At 33.3% G+C, this 18,701-nt stretch overlaps 1 protein-coding gene across 14 annotated transcripts in view; it reads right to left on the bottom strand.

The window, feature by feature from the left end:
* CLOCK (clock circadian regulator) overlaps positions 1-18,701 on the bottom strand; it is a 112,285-nt gene that overhangs the window by 46,561 nt on the left and 47,023 nt on the right. For 12 of the 14 annotated variants that reach the window (XM_064486428.1, XM_064486439.1, XM_064486441.1 and 9 more), the window contains 5 exons: positions 17,371-17,462; positions 7,996-8,085; positions 6,120-6,179; positions 3,195-3,343; positions 242-333 (listed from right to left, as the gene is read on the bottom strand). In XM_064486428.1, coding sequence (XP_064342498.1) covers positions 242-333; positions 3,195-3,343; positions 6,120-6,179; positions 7,996-8,042 — 348 coding nt within the window. In that variant the 5' untranslated portion in view covers positions 8,043-8,085; positions 17,371-17,462. Of the gene's footprint in view, positions 1-241; positions 336-3,194; positions 3,344-6,119; positions 6,180-7,995; positions 8,086-17,370; positions 17,463-18,149; positions 18,169-18,701 lie in introns of those variants that run through there. The other 2 variants (XM_031434412.2, XM_031434426.2) reach the window with 2 other exon arrangements.

Raw genomic sequence — 18,701 nt, 5'->3', positions numbered from 1 at the left:
AGCCTCTCAAAAATTCAGATAATAATGAAAATATGAAAATTTGAAATTATTTTACCACATAGTACTATTTCCTTATAATATTTACATCTACTAATTTTAACTGAAGAGATAGCTTACTGATTTACATTGAATTATGGTTTTTAAATATTAAATTAATATCGTTAAAACTGTACTAAAATTAGTAACCCCTGTGATTTCTTTTTTAAGGAAAATAAACTTCAAAAATTAAATACGGACATACCTCTAACATTAATTGCGTAAACTCTTCATTACTAAGGAATGTAGGTTTCCAGTCCTGTCGAATTTCACTAGCATCTGACTGTGCAGTGATTTCTGCAAACAGATTGACACATTAGTGGCATAGTCCAACCAAAAGTTTGGGACAGTGGGGTAGACAGAGTACAGAAGTCCTACAAGTTGCCTTCTCTTCTCCCACTCTAAAGAACCATAGGCAATAAAATTTACTGGTCTAGGTAGGTATCAGGAGGTACAAGTTTTGGTACGATGAAAAATATTTGAGCTAATACAGCAAGTTATCTCCTTAGATTTAGTCTCTTAAAAATACTAGCCTCTTTGGATTTTCTCTGGGGGGCTTTGAGAGCCTGTGCTGCTGACAGGCCTGAGACTGCTTCCTCCTTGACACAATGACCAAACAAGAATCAGAACAAGCAGATTAGATCAAGCATTAGGAACATACTCTTTTTTCCCCTTCCTTTTTCTTGCTATTCAAATGGTAGTACCTAGAGAAGATATAAGGATGTGAACTTGGAGTAAAGGTGTCAAGGAGGCCAGTCAGTCTGCTTTTAGAAAAGAAGATGTTAGGCTTGCCTATTGCCAAGCAGAAAGATTCTTCCCAGTCTGAAGTGCGTTACTCTTAATTAATCAATGAGACTGAATTAAGACTTTAGGCAAAAACTTTATAGTAATAATCCCAGATTGATTCTACTTAGTGTCTTCTTGCATGTTTCCTAGCAGTAGGAAGTTGGTCAAAACTTTGGAGATCCTTGGCTTGGGGTATACATTTTAACAATTTTTATAGTTTATTTTGTAACATACTTCTAATGGATTTAGTTATAAGAAAGCTATTCATAAATGATAAAATCTGAACTACTTAGGCAATAAACATTTTTCCATTTTTAAATGCAGATATATTAAAACAGGTAAAATAAAAACCTGTATCACAGATTTTACTCTACAAAATATACTCTACTTTGCAATGAAAAATATGGACTAAGTTGTTTGACCAGATATGTAAATATGGCATATTAAATTGGTATCCCAAATCTGGCATACTGGAAATGTCTTTACTAGATATAAAGAGTAACTGTGAAGTAGAGCTACTGATTCTGTGCAATACAGTCATGCTTTTCAAATTCACATCAATTATATATATTCAGAAAAAAGGACTTAATCCACAAACAAATCCCAGTAAGTTTAGTTAAACACAGGTTTATTTTTAGAGCAATAAGTATATAAAAATTACCTTTCAATTTAAGGTAAATTTTATTTTTGTGAGAATCATATATCCAATTTTGAAAAAACTTACCTACTTAATGCCAAAATTAGTCCTCTTTTGTCAGGGTGAAATAATTATGCATGCATATTACTTCATTTCATTCAACAATCATTTATTGAACTCCTAAAATGTCTGAGGGACTGAATGTGCCATCTTGCAAGGGACACTGAGGTTAGTGAAAATACTATCTGTAGAGGTAAAATGTAATGATGATGGTGGCAATAAAAATGAAGACAAGCAATTCTGACACATTTACAGAAGAATCAACAAAATTTGGCCACTGTGATACTATACTAAGGAAGATTTAAAATAACTTTTCAGGTCTGAGTCCTGGGGAATTGAAAGGATGGTGGTATAAAAATGAAAACAAGAAAGTTGAGAGAAACAGGTGACCTGACAAAATGAAAATGAGTTCAGTTTTAGATGCACTGAGTTTGAGGACATGCACAAGAAAGATCCAGAAGTTACCTGGAAATAAAAGAATGAAAAGTTTGCATCTAAAAATACAGATTTAGCAGTTTAATAGAGAGGCAAGAGCTGAAGCTATGAACTGAGATAACCAACGGAACCAGTGTTTAAAAAAAAAAAAAGGCAAAAGCACAAAAGACTTGAGAACTGTTACATTTAGAGGACAGAAAAAGAAAGAGGAAAGAAATCAGCTCAGTTAGGGAGGGGGGAAGTGAATGAAGAAGTGTAGAGTAACTCAGGCCAAGGGCAAAGAAAGCCAGTGGAGGATAAATGAAAATGTCCAGTGCTTCAGAGATGCTGAAGAGGATGAGGTATAAGAAAAAGCTACTGCTTCATTGGCAGAAGAGGGCATGAGGAGTGGGGGTGATGGCATTAGTGAAATTAACAAAAATAATTTTAAAGAGTGGTGGGTCATAAACCAGGCTAATAATGCATTCCACAGTGAGCCCGCAAGAAAGAGACACTAGTTATAAATTCTCCTTTTGAGAAGTTTTGCAGTTTCATTTGTATCTAAAACGAAATGTCCTTTTACAAGTTTTCCAATTATTATATTACCAAAATACTTAATATTCTTAAAATTTTTCTTTTCATGACTTATTAACAAATAATCACTTTAAAACACAGTGTTTATTCCCTAAATATACACTGAAGCCCTTTTAAAATGATATGTAAGACCCTCTCAATCGTACTCTTCCCTTGCTTTCAAATAGACCCATAATTTTCCAACTCAAACTATGCTCCAGTTAAACTGAACTCTCCCAGCTTCTCTGGTTTGGTACATGCTATTTCCTCATGTGAACTGCTGTTTTTCTTAGTTAATCTAAAAGGAAGACTCAGTTGAAAAATCAACTACTTTTTTACTGACACATTCTTTCCTCTGTGTTCTCACATAAAGTTTATGGTTTACAAGCACTACTCACATTATAATTATCTTCATTGTAATTAGCTGTTTATATGTTTCTCTCCCTTGGCTTGAGTTACTCGAAGGTCAGGACTGTTAACCTACTAGGATACAGTAGGCACTAAATAAATGTTTGTTGAATGAAAGAAAGAACATATTAGGAAATCTTTAAAAAGGCAATTATTATTTCTTCCTCTTAAAAAAATTTTAGGAAGCATCCAATCTTTACTGCCAAGATTATATCACATTATGCTTTAAGAGAGGATCTGTTATTTTAAATAAATCCATTTTACAAAATTAAAAATTTACCTTTATGTTTTCGTAAAAAATCAATGCTCTTCTGTAGAACAGTAGATTTATCCATCTTTCTAGCATTACCAGGAAGCATGGATCCCAATTCTTTGATGAGAACATTAAATTGATCTCTACGTTTCTTCTCAGATTTGTTTCTAGATACTCTGATGAAATAAAAAATTAAATAAGCAGTTTTCAAACAATCCATTTAATTACACAAGTAGTTTAATACAATGCTCAATATTGACACAACCACATGGCATGTTACTTCTGTCAATATGGATAGTAATAAATATTATTTCCTAGGTTACAATATACATTTAATTAGGACAATAATTTTTCTTCTCAATTTATCACTAAAGAAACATATTAAGCATTTGGCATACATGTTTTAATGAAAATGTGAGTAAGACAAATTACATTCAAATCTCAGGTTTAATTTAATGTCATTATTTATCAAGAACTGGTATTTTCCTAATGAGGTTATTATGAATATTACTGAGATATACTGTGAAAGTACATATAATGTATAAATACAAATTACTAATAATTACTGAATAGGAGAAAGTTATTCATCTTCTGTAAGTTTTAAACTACAAACAGAAATCTAAAAATGAAAATCTCCCTACCCTCAGGTTTACCCACATATTCTTCCTCTTTATTCCTCCATCCCAGCCTCCAGAACAGAGCTGTAACCACTTATTTGCATATCTGTCTCTCCATTTGGCTGTGGGCTTCTTGGTAACAGAGCCCAAATTTTTTCATCTAAGCACTTAAGCATAACACCTAACAAACAGTAAGTGCTCAAAATATATGTGCTAAGTGAATAATTCCCACTGTTCCGTGTGAAGCAGTAACCTGTAAACAAACTCTAAGTTGCACTAAGACCTCTAGAGGTAAGTAAATACAATTATTTACAGGGCAATTAATCATTCTATAATATTTCTAATTATCTGCTTTGTGAAGTTGTATTTCAGAATTCAATTTTTGTTTAAGCAAAGTATAATACTTTCCCCAAAGGTCAGAGGATAATTCTACTAATTTAATTTAACTTTACTTCAATAAAGAAGAAGCATGTATTCTATACTAGCACTGTGAAAAAATACAACTGTTCAAATCTCTTAAGAAACATAACACAAATGAACTGACTCCCTCACCAAGCATTGAGTGCTTTGTTATAATGACAGAGACTGTGCTAATAAGGGCGGGAAATAACTGGGGAATGATAAGCCGTTTCAAGAAATTCATCTAACTCCTATGGAAACTCCTAAGTGTGCCGAATTGAGTCATGGAGCCTGAGTGAGAAAGGGATGACAGTTGGGGTGAGTAGGACATTTTAGACATAGTAACCTTGTACAAAAACAAAAACCTATCACAAGTAGCTCGGCATGGCTAAGTGGCTCGTGTACAGGCTTTCTGTGCCCAATTATGTTGGAGTTAGGCTGTGGATGGGGAGCAAGTGGGGCAGTACTGAAAAAAATTATGAAATTTTTATGCTATGAAAAAGGATTTTAGTTTAATCCTGAAAGATATGGGAAGGCACTGAAAGGTTTTAAGCAAAGAAATGACATGAAGAGAATTGCTTGTTAATCAGACCATTTCAGCATTAGAGTAATGAAAGGACCAGTGCTTGGCAAAACAAATTCATTTAACAAATACTACTGAAAACTTACTGTATGCCGAACAAGACCAAATGGTCAGATGACCATTTAGGAGGCAACTGCAATATCCTAGCCTATAAACCACGGCAGTGGCAGTGTTAACAAAGCAGTGTGGATCTGAGGGTTAACAGGCATAACTCAGCAATTCTAGGGAAATTGGTTTAGAGTGGGGAAGCAAAAGAGAAATCAAGGATTCCCAAGTTACTGATAATGCTGTTTATCAATAAGTGAAATATAACATGAGATACTGATTTTGGTGGATAAATAGTGTGGGGGGAATTTAGAAATCATGAAATTGCCTGTTGGATGTTTTAAAGAACTTATACCAGAGGAAGTTAGACATAATGGGTCTAATTATATTTCTCTAGAAAGGAGTAAGTAGAAAACAGGTATCTCAGAATTAGTATATATGAAACATCTGAAGACATGGGCGGAGTTAAAATTTAGAGCTGTTATTTGTTGTGTATTTATATGTTAGGCACTACTGAAAACATTATGAAATCTAATTCCTATGAGATAGACTTCATTATTATTTTTCATTTTATAGGTGTGACAACTCAGCCATAAAAAAGAGTATGTCCAGGATCATATAGCTTCCATGAAGCAACAATTCAAAATAGGTATTTTGGCTCCATGATAAGAAATTTATAGAAATCAAATATCACTGCCAACTCTACCACTGGATCACACCCATTAAAGTAACTTTACTTCATACTACATTCAGGTTGGAAGTACTTAGCCCTTGTGACGAACTCAATGACAACAGGCCACAGAGTCTGGCCACATCCATGAGTCTATACAATATATATATGAGTGCATAGAGATATAAATAGGAAAGAGACAAGTATTTTTACAGAAGAACTTCAAATATGTGTAGATATCCCCTCCTATGGGAGGTGAAGCTTAATTCTCCCATCCCTATTCCAAAGGTGGGCTATACTAAACAAACTGCTTCCAAAGAACAGTGTAGGTTAAGGAAAAAACAGGAACTACAATGGTGAATCTAGGCAAACCTGCCTTAGACAAGTGGTGAAGCCTAACATCACCAGTGATGTCACATAAACTTTATGTACCACAATATGTGGGGAGAAGGGCACTTCTAGAGGATAATTTTATTCAATTTATAAATGTCATACAAATATTCTAAGCTCCTTCACACTGCGAACATATCTAACTTCTTAACGCAGATAGCTTCTAGATATCACTGATTTACCATTTTTTACTATTACATTTAATTATTATTCATTTATTTACTGTTTTACATCTTAAGTTGAACTACCTTTTTGCTTTGTCCTTGTCATCTTCTTCCACCAATCCATCAAAAATACTACCATCATCTCTAAAAGAAAAAGAAAGTCGACAGAGAAAGAGCAGACTCACTAAGGAACAGCAATAACTGAAACATGTGACTCAAATCAGTTCTATCCTAGCATTTTTGTAGAGTTAACAGATTGCATAAATTCAAACTCAATAATTATTAATGTGTTTTCTGATATATATATGGACAATTAAATTTAACTATGTCTTACATTTTTTAAAGTCTATTATAGAATGTACAACATCAAGAGTAAACCCTAATGTAAACTAAGGACTTTGGTTAATAATAATGTGTCCATGTTGGTTCATCGTTTGTACCAAATATGCCACACTGATGAGGGATGCTGAGGGTAGGGGTGTATATGTGTGGAGGGCTACATACAAAATCTGTACTTTCTGCTCAATTCTGCTATGACCCTGAAACTACTCTAAAAAATAAAGTTTATTAATAAAAAAAATATGGAAACACATGTTTCAGAAAATGCAAATTAAGGCCGCAATGAGAAAAAAAAAAAAAAAACCACAGGGCAGGCAATTCATACTGGTTTTAAAACATGCCTTTGATAAGTACGTATAGAAATAGAGCCGGGGCTGAAGGGATGAAGAATAGCGTAGCTGCTATTGGGTTTTTGCAGGTGATGTAAGTGTTTTAGACTTAGAGTGGGGATGCTTGACCATCTTTGTAAATTTACTAAAATGACTGAATTGTACATTTTGAAAGAGTGAACTTTATGGCACATGAATTATATCTCAAAAAAAAATGTCCAGGAAAAATACTACAAGGGAATAAACTAAAATGATAATCATTAAAATAAATAAATAAAGTCTATCATAATAAACAAGAATTTAATTTAATCAGAGGTAAATATCTTGCTCCAAACTATTTACGTCATAGAAAAGGGAAGAAAGCTGCCCCTAGATGTCAAAAGTCACTTCTGCACCCAACTCTAGCTACAAAACTCTTAAAGACTCTCCTGTGGAAGAGTCACACAGTATGCTATAATAAAAGCATAGGAACTCTAGTGTCAGACAGACCAACATAGGTCATAATTCCAGCTCATTACTTACTATGTGACCTTAAACAAGTTACTTAACCTCTCTGACCTAGTTTCCTCATCTGTAAAATCTCATGGAATTACTGTGAAGTTAAATGAAGTAAGACATAAAACAATATTCTGCACATTAGTTGTCAAAGAATAGGTGTTTTTTAAAAATGTTACTATATTTTAACAAATTTAAGATACCACTGACTATAAGACTTATTTTATGTGGCATTAAGAAAGAAAAAAATGCTACCAATTAAACAATGATAAGCCAACTGTTAAGATGAGTCTCAATGTCAGATGTTAAAATGTAAAAAAAATTAAAAATAAAGTTTTAAAATCAAATAAACAAGGAAGTCTATCCTTTTTCCAAGAGTAAGAGTTAAAGATTATAATTTCAACTAATGAAATCCTAATTAGTTACCTCTTAGCAGTCAAATGCTAAGATGCTTAAAGGGCTGAGGTTAGCACCAACAGATAAGGAGACAGATGATTCCAGAAAGTGCCAAGGAAATTATCTGCAAATGTCTTAACTTCTTTCAGAGCAGTTCAGACTAAATCATTCAAAATTATAACTCAAGATTCATTTAGAACACAAGTTGCACACTGTTTATTTGGCTCTAGATAAAATACCGTACTTACTATCATGCAGTATTTGCTCAGTACAGAAGGTGAATGTAATAGTAATTATAGCTAAGCATAAAATTCCTTTTATCAGTTTGATATAGACCATTACTCTGTGAATTTTTAAAATAGTTTTATATAATTCAAGATAAAGAGTCTCTAAAAACATACCTGTCAACAAGTGAGCTCATTTTACTACAGCTTACGGTAAACAACATAACATACTACGTTTTCGTCTTGTGGTAGACATTTGTACTTCTCCTTGGGTAGAAAGAAAGATAAATCATCATTAGTTTCTAAAAAACTTACTTCTACACACACAGTAAACTTGAGAAACACTATATGTTATCCTAGAGATTTCAAAATGTTTTTGTTTGTACCAAAGGGTGGAATATTATTTTCAAGCAAATATCCTTAGTTGATGCACATTTAAGGCTCTTTTTTCCTTCTAAAAAAGGATTTTACAGGGGGAAAAAATGAAGCTCATAATTCATTTTCTTTCTAAAACAAAATGATCAAAATTTAAAAGCCACTATTAATGTTCAGTATATATTAGACTATACAACTATAAATAGGTTGTAGTAACACCATCCAATGGGCAATAAACATTTGTTGAAAGCCTGTTTTCTGTTAAACAGTACAGTTAGCTTTGGAAATACAAGGATGAAAGACACAGTCATGGTTGGCAAAAATCTGCATTGAATAGGGAGATACTAAATAATTATAATTAAGGAATAAAGAAAGCATATGGGGGAAGTCGGGGAAATATTCTTGATTATTTCTAGATTCTTGATACTGAACAAGGCAGTCTAGATTCTTGTTACTGAAAATGTGGTCCAGAGACCATCAGCATCATGTGACAGCTTGTTAAAATACAGAATCTTGGGCCCAACCTTAAGTCCTACTGAAACAGATCTTCATTATAACAAGGTCTCCACGTGATTTGTATGACAATTTAAGTTCGAGAAATAACAAACTAAAGGACAGGAAGAGGTAATAGTTGAAAGGATTCGAAACTATAAGAATAGCAATTTGCAAAGGCACAGGCCTTTATGAGATGAGAGAGCATCCTATTTGAGAACTTAAGAGGCTTAGCATTTTCTTTAGAGAAAAATCTAGGCATATCACAACTGGAAGTTTTAATTACTAGAGCATGAAGTGAGAGAGAGTAGGAGTGGTAGAGGGGTGGAAGCAAGTCAAGAAGAGCCTTACTATAAAGGGTCTCATACTAACATTGAAGGAATTAAAATTTACTGCTTTAAAACTGAATCATAAGCCTAAAATTTCTCTCTCTATATTCTATGTAGTTCTAAAGTATAAGGCAGGTTTTATCCATGATACTTATATTTTATAGTCATTAATTAAATACTGAATAATCACCTTACTTCTAATAAATATCCTAACAGTCTGAGGCATAAAGAAATTCTACTTTATTATATTTTTCATTTAAAATTAAGAAAATAGTGTAAATTAATGTGTATCTCTAACTAAACCAGAAAAGATTAAAGGGCATGAGATTCTAAAATATTCTATCATTGTTTTCAAATGTACATTTATGAGAAGAAGAGAGAATAACCCTTGATAAATGATGCTGCACTGCCTATGCGGTTATGGCTGCAGAAATGGGACTGTAAAGGGCTAAGAAGTCTTAAAAGATAATGAGTGGGGGAGTCAGAGTTAAAAATAAAAATAACTAGCTCCAGGATAAAACAATGATTTTAAGTGTCTGGGTCAACATCAGCAGATGGAATACAAAATTACAGAATTTTAGAGAATAGATTTTAAAGATCACCTCTGGTCCAACAGACATACTTATTTTATCATGGTAATAACAGAGGCTGGTTCTATCATCAGAACAAAAAGAACAGTGCAAAGGTAACACAGCCAATTTAGACGAATTTAAAAAGAACCGTTACAGTTTAAACTTAAAAGGCCAGATCTGAGACTTACATAGCAACAAGTATATGCTTGTTTAATTACCAAAAGGTAGAACAGGGCAAACAACGGGGGAAAAAAGGACCCTAAAAACCAGGGCTTAAGACTATATAAACAGGAGCCATGCTAATTATAAGGGAAATAAATCCAAAATGCTTTAGGAAGACAGACTGGTAAGCATTAGGCTGTTTTAATATTGTTGTTAACAATATTTTTCCAAATACTATTTGTTGTCTAGCTAACTGAATAATGTAAAACTACATCTCTAAAAGTCTAGTCCAAGAGTCCCAGATCTTTTCTCTACTTTCCCAGACAATTGACAGACATGCTATATTTAAGGGAAGATAAGGGAAGAAGTGAAGTAGGCCCAAATAAGCACTCTAGAGCAATTGTTACAAGATTCCTCTTGACTTCTTTAAATGGTGTTGAATTAACTTTAACAAAACAAAGCGGTAATGGGGGAGCACCCAAAAGGTCTTGTGTGGGGACTACCCTAGGACTGATGCTTTCAGTACAAAAAGACTAGTAGGCAGAGTCATAATTGCTCTTGCTATGGATTCTAAGGATTCATTTTTAGAAGACATGAAATGTCCCTACACACAGCAAGGAATTTCAAATAGATGGTGTAATATAGATTAAATATTATTATTAAAAGCCTTTTTTCTTTTTTTTCCTGAAGTATAGTCAGTTTACAATGTTGTGTCAATAAAGCCTTTTTTCTTAAATATTGACATTAATAGGCCAGTGTGGTATGCAATAATGACTTTGAGAGGATCAGTTATAGTCATTGGAATCCAAAGATCACAAATTATAAAGGATCAAGTTACAGTTACGAATCAAATGCTCCTTTATATAAGAAACTTGAGCTCAGAATCATTCAGTGATATGACTTCCCAGCTGAGTAAGTACCACGATACTATTTTATCACAATGATGGTCAAGAACGGCATATGTTTTTTACAAATATTTTAAAAGCCATTTAAAAAAATATTATCAAATGGGAAGGTATTAATAACAAACTCTGTAAGCAATTCAAACTTTGCCAAATACGGATGCAGATATGTTTTAAATTCAGCATGCAACATTACACATAATTAACAGAAAATCTCAGTGCCTGGCATTCCATCTTTGGAAAAGAACTCATGTATAAAATAACACATTCTGCATTAAAAATAAACTATGCAGTATCTAATGACATGATACTACTTGTCCTCTGAATCCCATCTGCTGTCACCTCTCAAGGCTTTCCACTTCTACAACACTAATTTCTCCCTCTATAACTGGATTATTCTGATCAACATCTTAGTATTTTACCTTAAAAAAACAAAGCACAAACAAAACCCCCCTGACTCACCATCCCCCTTCAGGTACTGCCTTCCTTTTCTGCCTGCTTTTACAGAGAAACAACTTACCAGAGTTGTGTACAGCTGGTGTTTCAACATCTTTAATTCCACTCTCTTATTTTTAAATTTAGTGTTTATTTTCACAAATGTATCCTTGTTCAAAGTTTCAAGTGTCCAAACAGACTTATGAGACTTTTTAAAAAATCAGAAGTCCTCTGATCCCCATTGCCTATTTCCAACCACTTTCATCTCTTTAACTGTCTCCTTGGGTAGTTAACTCTCTAATAACTTCTACTTTGTTACTTCTTGATTCTTTCTGTTTTAGGTAGGGTGCCTCCTACACATTCCCAATTTATTCGAGTTTTCCCAATGTAAGCAAGCAATAATTACATTGCTTGCTTTTGCCCTCAAAAGTGTCTTTGTTTTTTAGGTATTATCTATTGAACTTCACTGTGAAAAATAATAATATAGCTTTAACTCCCCTATCCTTACCTCATACATATGCCTATTTGCCCAGATTCCCAACACCGTGATTTTTGGCTAGGTGGTTATACTCAGAATTAACATTATTATGATTCTGTAAATGCAATTAACAGCTGAGCCATATAGTATACTAATTACTTTTCTTTTCTAGTTTTCCCTAGAGTTAATCATTGTTTTATTATTTACCTAGTTTTCTACATACTTATCACCAATTCAGCCCCAAACTCTTCTCTGTCTAAATCTACTCTTGATATCTTCAAACCTATTACAAATTCTACCAATTTACTCTTCTCACAGATATTTCTCTTGGTACCTTCTGACCAATTCCTACTGGGACTGGATGGCTGTAACTGGTAATCGTAGGATCATTCTTCACTATCATCCTAGTGATTTCCTGGGTCTCTACTTAACTTGCATTTCCTGTTTTTCCTATTCTATGGGTTCATTTTTGTAGTTTACTTCTTTTTTGTTGAGTTCCTCCTACAATAATTGCCCAAGAAAGGAAACACAGCAGATAAAATTTTTTTGAGTCATCACAAGTCTACAACTGTCATTAATCTTTAATCAACAGTTTAGCTAGATATTGAATACTGAGTTGGAAATAATTTTTCCTTAAGAATTTTTTTAAAGGCTTCCCTATCTTCGAGTTTCCAGTGTGGGATCAAGAAGTCCAAAGCCATGCTGATTACTGATCCTTTATATGTGACCTCCTATTTTTCTTATTTTGGAAGCTCCACTGTGTTCTAAAATTAAACAATAATATGCCCTATTTTGGACTAATCTTCATATTTGTATTGATCATTCTATGGGCTCTTTCTACTTGGAAATTTGTGTCCTCTAATTTCTGGACAGTTTTGTTGAATCGTTCTCTATTCCCTATTTCTCCCCTCTAATTACTCTATTCTCTTTTTCTTGAACTCCTATTATTTGAACCCTGAAGATCCTGACAATTGCTCCAATTTTCTTATTTCTTCTCTCCAATTTTCTCTTTGCTTCACTTTCAATATATCAATACTATTTTTGAGCCCTTCCATTGAGTTTTCCATTTCTAATTTCATTTTTTATTGTTTCTCTTTTATATTTCACAGATTTAGCATCTCCTCTTACCTTTCTGAAACTATTAAATGACAGTTATGTGTTTCTCTCAATTCTTACCTACTGAGTTGGTCTCCATTTCCCCTAACTTGGTATTTTCTTTTTTGGTTTGGTCTTTGACTCTCACAAAAGAGGCATTCCTAAAATGTCTAGTGATCTTTGGTCACAGGCCCATATTTAAGGGTAGGATACTGTGAACTTTGTTGTAGCAATACCAGGTTGGAATATTTCTTTGGGGAAATTCTTAATGTTGTTATCTTCAGACCATTTCTCTAGGTTGGTTTTAATTCCTAGAGAAGACTCTTCTAAAATGTTCACTGAAAATTACAAAAATCTGAGTAGCCTAGAATCTTAATCCCTTATTTTTAATATAGTACCCACATTTTCAACTATGTTTGGTGCCCTCTATTTTGTCCTTGCTAGAAAATAAATCTCTAGCCCTCTGCTAAGAAAGGCAAGAGGGATAGTTGCCTGGGTTTCCAAAGTCAGGGAAGGATTTATGGAGCAGAATAACCTTATAAACAGATTTTCAACAAATCATCCTGTTTTTAGTCCCACCCTCACTCTTATTTGCAGAAGTAAAGAATACACTCAACTCCTGAACATTTTAGAGGCCCTACAGTAACACAAAGTTTGTTTCTGAACATTCCCACAGTGGGCCTGGGATTCTAGGGTCTATAAGACAGTTACCACACTTCCTTTGGCTTTTCAGGATCCAAAATTTTGTTGCAATTATTTCCTCTCCCATTCTCTGCTCGTTCAGAAAAATCCTTTAGCATTAATACAGTTTCGAGAGAAAATGGAAGTTAACTGTATTTTTTGCCATCTTTAATCGAACTTTTTCATTCTCACTTCATCAGTTTTAATCAGGCTTTCATCCTCACCAACTCCCACTGAGACTGCTCACTCTTTTTTTGGAGGGTGGGGGAAGGATGTAGAGAAAACCAGCACTTTTGTATATTTATTGCTGATGACACTGAGAAAGTCAGCTAGCAGTACCTGCCAGAACTTACAGTACACATACTGCTCACTCTTTACTACAGTTATCAATGACATTCATGCTGACAAACAGCTGCTTTACTCTACTCTCAGTAACGTGGGATATAAATGACTATTTATGCATTTATTACTTTTCTTTTCCTGGCTTCTGTGACACAACACTTTCCTACTTTTCTATCCATCTCACTAGCTGCTCCTTCTCTGATTAGTACTGGTATGTCCTTGAGGAATGGCCCGGCAGCCAGTAAGACTGAAAGCCACCCTCACCTACCAAAGCACACACAGTAGTCAGCCCCATCACATCAGAAAAGCCACAAAGGGGACACTACTAGAATATATGGCTCTGGTGACCAGACGCAAGTGTGCTACTGGGCCCCACAGGACTTCTAAATAAGGTGACTTTTCCAAGATTGGGAAACATAACTGACATACATAGTATATAAAAATAAACACAGAAAATCAGGCAAAATGAGGAGATAGGGGAGTATGTTCTAAACTACAGAACAAGAAAAAAAGGCAGAAAAAGAGCTAAGTTTAACTAGAGATAAGCAATCTCCCTGATAAAGAGTTCAAGGTAATGACCATAAAAAATGTTCAAAGAACTCAGGAGAAGAATGAACAAAGGCAGAAGTTTAACAAAGAGTTAGAAAATATAGAGAAGAATCAAAAAGAGTTGAAGAACACAAAAACTGAAATAAGAAATACTGCAGAAGAAACCAACAGTAAATTAGATGATACAGAGAAATAGACCACTGAACTGGAAGACAGAGTAGTGGAAATCATCCAAGCTAAAGAGAAAAAGAAGAATTTTTTTTTTTAAATGAGATGCCTTAAGATACCTTTGGAACATCAAGCATACTAACATTCAAATTATAGGAGTCCAAGAAAGGTGAGAGACAGAGGAAGTGGCAGAGAACTTATCTGAAAAAATAAACCTGAAAACTTCCCTAACCTGGGAAAGATCCATGTCCTGGCCGAGGAAGCACAAAGAGTTCCAAACAAGATCAACTCAAAAAAGTCCACATCAAGAAACACTGTAACTAAAATGGCAAAAATTAAAGATACAGAATCTTAAAAAAAAAGCAAGAGAAAGCAACTAGTTAAGTACAAGGGAGCTCTCAGCAGATATTTTGAAGGCCAGAGGGGAGTTTCAAGATATATTCAAAGTGATGAAAGGAAAAACCGACAACCAAAAGTAGTCAACTTGACAAGGCTATCTTTCAGATTTCAAGGAGAGATAAAGGGTTTTACAGACAAGCAAAAGTTAAAAGAGTTCAGCACCACTAAACTGGCTTTACAAGAAATGTTAAAGGAAAGTCTCTAAGTGGAAAAGAAGACCATAACCAGAAATACAAAAATTCCAAAAAAAAAAAAAAAAAACCAACTCACTGGTAAAGGAAAACATACAGTAAAGATAGTAGCTAGGAGGAAGACTGAAAAGCAAAAGTAGCAAAATCATCTACATCCACAAAAAGTAGTTAAGGAACACACAAAACAAAAAGATGTAAAATATGCTGTCAAAACCATTAAACACTGTGGGGGTGGCAAGTAAAAATGCAGGTTTGTTACACTGCATTCAAACCAACTTAAAATAATCTCATACACACACACAAAGTTATATGTAAATCTCATGGTAACCAATACTCAAAAATCTTTAATAGATACATACACAAAGAAAAGAAAGGAATTCAAATAAATATAACATTAGAGATAGAAATCAAATCACAAACAAAGTGAGCAGCAGAAGAAAGGAACAACCAAAACAAAAAAAAAAAAAACCAAAGCAAAAAAATAAATAAATAAAAAACCTAGAAAAACAACCAGAAAACACTTAATGAAGTGGCCAGAAGTACATATCCAACAATAATTACTTTAAAAGTAAATGAACTATGAATAACTGAAAAACTGTGCTGAACACTGGAATTTGACACAACATTGTAAAATGATTATAAATCAATAAAAAATGTTAAAAAAAAAAAAAGTAAATGAACTAAATGCTCCAATCGAAAAACACAAAGTGGCCAAATGGATTAAAAAAAAAAAAAGACCCAAACATACGCTGCCTACAAAAGACTCATTTCAGAACTAAGACATACAAAGAATGAAAGTGAGGAGAGGGAAAATGCTATTCGATACAAACAGAAACAAAAAGAAAGCTGTATCAACACTTATATCAGACAAAACAGAGTTTAAAATAAAGACTTAACAGGAGAAAAAGAAGGACATTACATAATGATAAAAAGATCAATCCAAGAAAAAAATATAACAATTGTAAATATATACACACCCAACACAGAAGCACTTAAATACATAAGACAAATACTAACAAATATAAAGGGAGAAATTAACAGTAACACAACAGTAGGAGACTTTAACACCCCACTTACATCAATGAACAGATCATCCAAACCCAAAATCAGTAAGGAAATACTGGCTTAAAACAACACTTTAGATCAGATGAACTTAATAGACATATAAAGGATATTCCATTCAAAAGTAGCAGAATACATTCTTTTCAAGTGTACATGGAACATTCTGCAGGATAGATCACATGCTAGGCCACAAAATAAGTTTCAATAAATTTATGAAGACTGAAATCATATCAAGCATCTTTTCAGATCACAATAGTATGAGACTACAAATCAACTATGAGAAAAAAATGCAAAAAACACAAAGATGTAGAATCTAAACAATATGCTACTAAACTACCAACAGGTCACTGAAGAAATCAAAGAGAAAATTTTAAAAATACCTACAGTATAATACAAAAGAAAATGGAAACACAATGATCCAAAATCTATGGGATGCAGCAAAATCAGCTGCAAGAGGGAAGTTTATAGTGATACAAGTTTACCTCAGGAAACAAGAAAAATCTCAATCTAACCTAATCTCCCAAAGGAACTAGAAAAAGAAGAACAAAGAAAACTCAAAGTTAGTAGAAGGAAAGAAATAAGAACTCAGAGTAGAAACAAAGGAAATAAAGACTAAAAAACAACACAAAAGACCAATAAAACAAAGATCTGGTTTTCTGAAAAGATAAACAAAACTGATAAACCTTTAGCCAGATTCATCAAGGAAAAAAAAGAGAGAGAGAGAGAGAGACCCCCAAATAAAATCATAAGTAAAAAAGGGGAAGTTATAAATAACACCACAAAAATACAAAGGATCATAAGAGATTATAACAACTATACACCAATAAAATGAATGACTTAAAAGAAATGGACAAGTTCCTAGAAACATACAATCTCCCAAGACTGAATCAGGAAGAAACAGGAAATATGAAAAGACTGATTATCAGTAATGAAATTGAATCAGCAATTTTAAAAACTCACAACAAAAAGAAGTCCAGGAGCAGACAGCTTCTACAAGCGAATTCTACTAACCACTTAAATAAGTGTTAGTATCTATCCTTCTCAAACTATTTCAAAAAACTGAAGAGGAAGGAATACTTCTGAACTCATTCTATGAAGCCAGCATCACCCTGATAATAAAACAAGACAAAGACACCACAAAAAGAGAAAATTACAGGCTAAAATCACTGATGAAAATAAAAGCAAAATCCTCAACAGGAAAAAATTTTAAATAAAACATTACTCAAATTAGTGTGTCAAAATAGTTTATGGATTTTTTATATATTTTTTCAGGGAATATGTCATTTCAAAGTATATTCCAAGATACAACCCTTTCATTACCTTTTGTATTTTTTGGATCTTTTGAACTGATTCTTCAGAAAACTATAGGTTCAATGTATCCTTCTGTATGGCTGACCATCAGTCTCAGAATTCTGTTTAAACAAGAAAAACAAATTGTTAGATTTATTCAACTTACATAGCCATTTATCATGAAAAAGGTTTTAAAATAATTTTGAAACATAACAAAATTTAGAACTTCATCACAAAAATGCATGTAACAAACGCTAAACTCTACAAATTGTTTCTAAAAGAAAATAACTTAAAAAGTAAACTACAACAATCATAATTCTTACTACAGAAGCTAAAAGAAAGTATAAAGATAAGTGTAACCATAAAAATATGTTAATAAATACACAATATAAAAAGATGTAATTTGTGACAGAGAAAACCAAGTGTGGTGGGGGAGAGAAGTAAAAGAATAGAGTTTTTTGAGTTCAGTTGTTACCAGCTTAAAACAGACCATTACAACTACATAATGTTTTATGTAGACCCATGATAAGCACAAAGAAAACACCTTCAGAGGATACACAAAAGGAAATGAGAAAGGAACCAAAGCATGTCACTATTAAAAAAAAAAAAAAATCAGTGAAACATAAAGGAAGACAAGAGAAAAAAAGTGACAAAAAGACAAAAACAGTGAACAAAAAAGACAATAGTAACTCCTTCCCTCTCAGTAATGAATTTAAATGCAAATGAATTAAAGTTACCAATCAAAAGACAAACTAGGTAAATGGATTTAAAAACAAGATTCAACTATATGTTATATATAAGAGACTCACGTTAGATTTAAGGACACACACAGACTGAAAGTAGACGACTAGAAAGATAACCCATGCAAATGATAACCAAGGGAGCAAGAGTGGCCACACCTGTATCAGACAAAATAGATTAAGTCATAAACTGTCACAAGAGAGAAAAAGGACATTATATAATAATGAAAGGGTCAAATTAATCAGGGAGATATAGCAATTATAAATACATACACAACCAACATCAAAGCACTCAAAATATTTGTAGCAAACACTGACAGAACTGAACTGAGAAAGAGATAGCAACACAGTATTAGCAGATTTCAATACCCCAGTTTCAACAATGGACAGAACCTCAGACAGAGATCAATAAAGAAACAGATGGCTTGAACAGCACTGTAGACCAATGGACTTAAAATATTCCACCAACAGCACCAGAATACATGTTCTTCTCAAATGCACATGGAACATTCTCCAGGATAGATCATGTTAGGTCACAAAACAAGTCTTATCAAATTTAAGATTGAAATCCTATCAAGTATCTTTTCTGACCACAATAGAATGAAACTAGAAATCAGTAGT

The sequence above is a fragment of the Camelus dromedarius genome, chromosome 1, assembly GCF_036321535.1.
Source record: "Camelus dromedarius isolate mCamDro1 chromosome 1, mCamDro1.pat, whole genome shotgun sequence".
NCBI lineage: Eukaryota > Metazoa > Chordata > Mammalia > Artiodactyla > Camelidae > Camelus > Camelus dromedarius.
The sequence above is the reverse complement of the archived record's forward strand: the minus strand, read 5'-3'. Positions and strand labels throughout refer to the sequence as shown.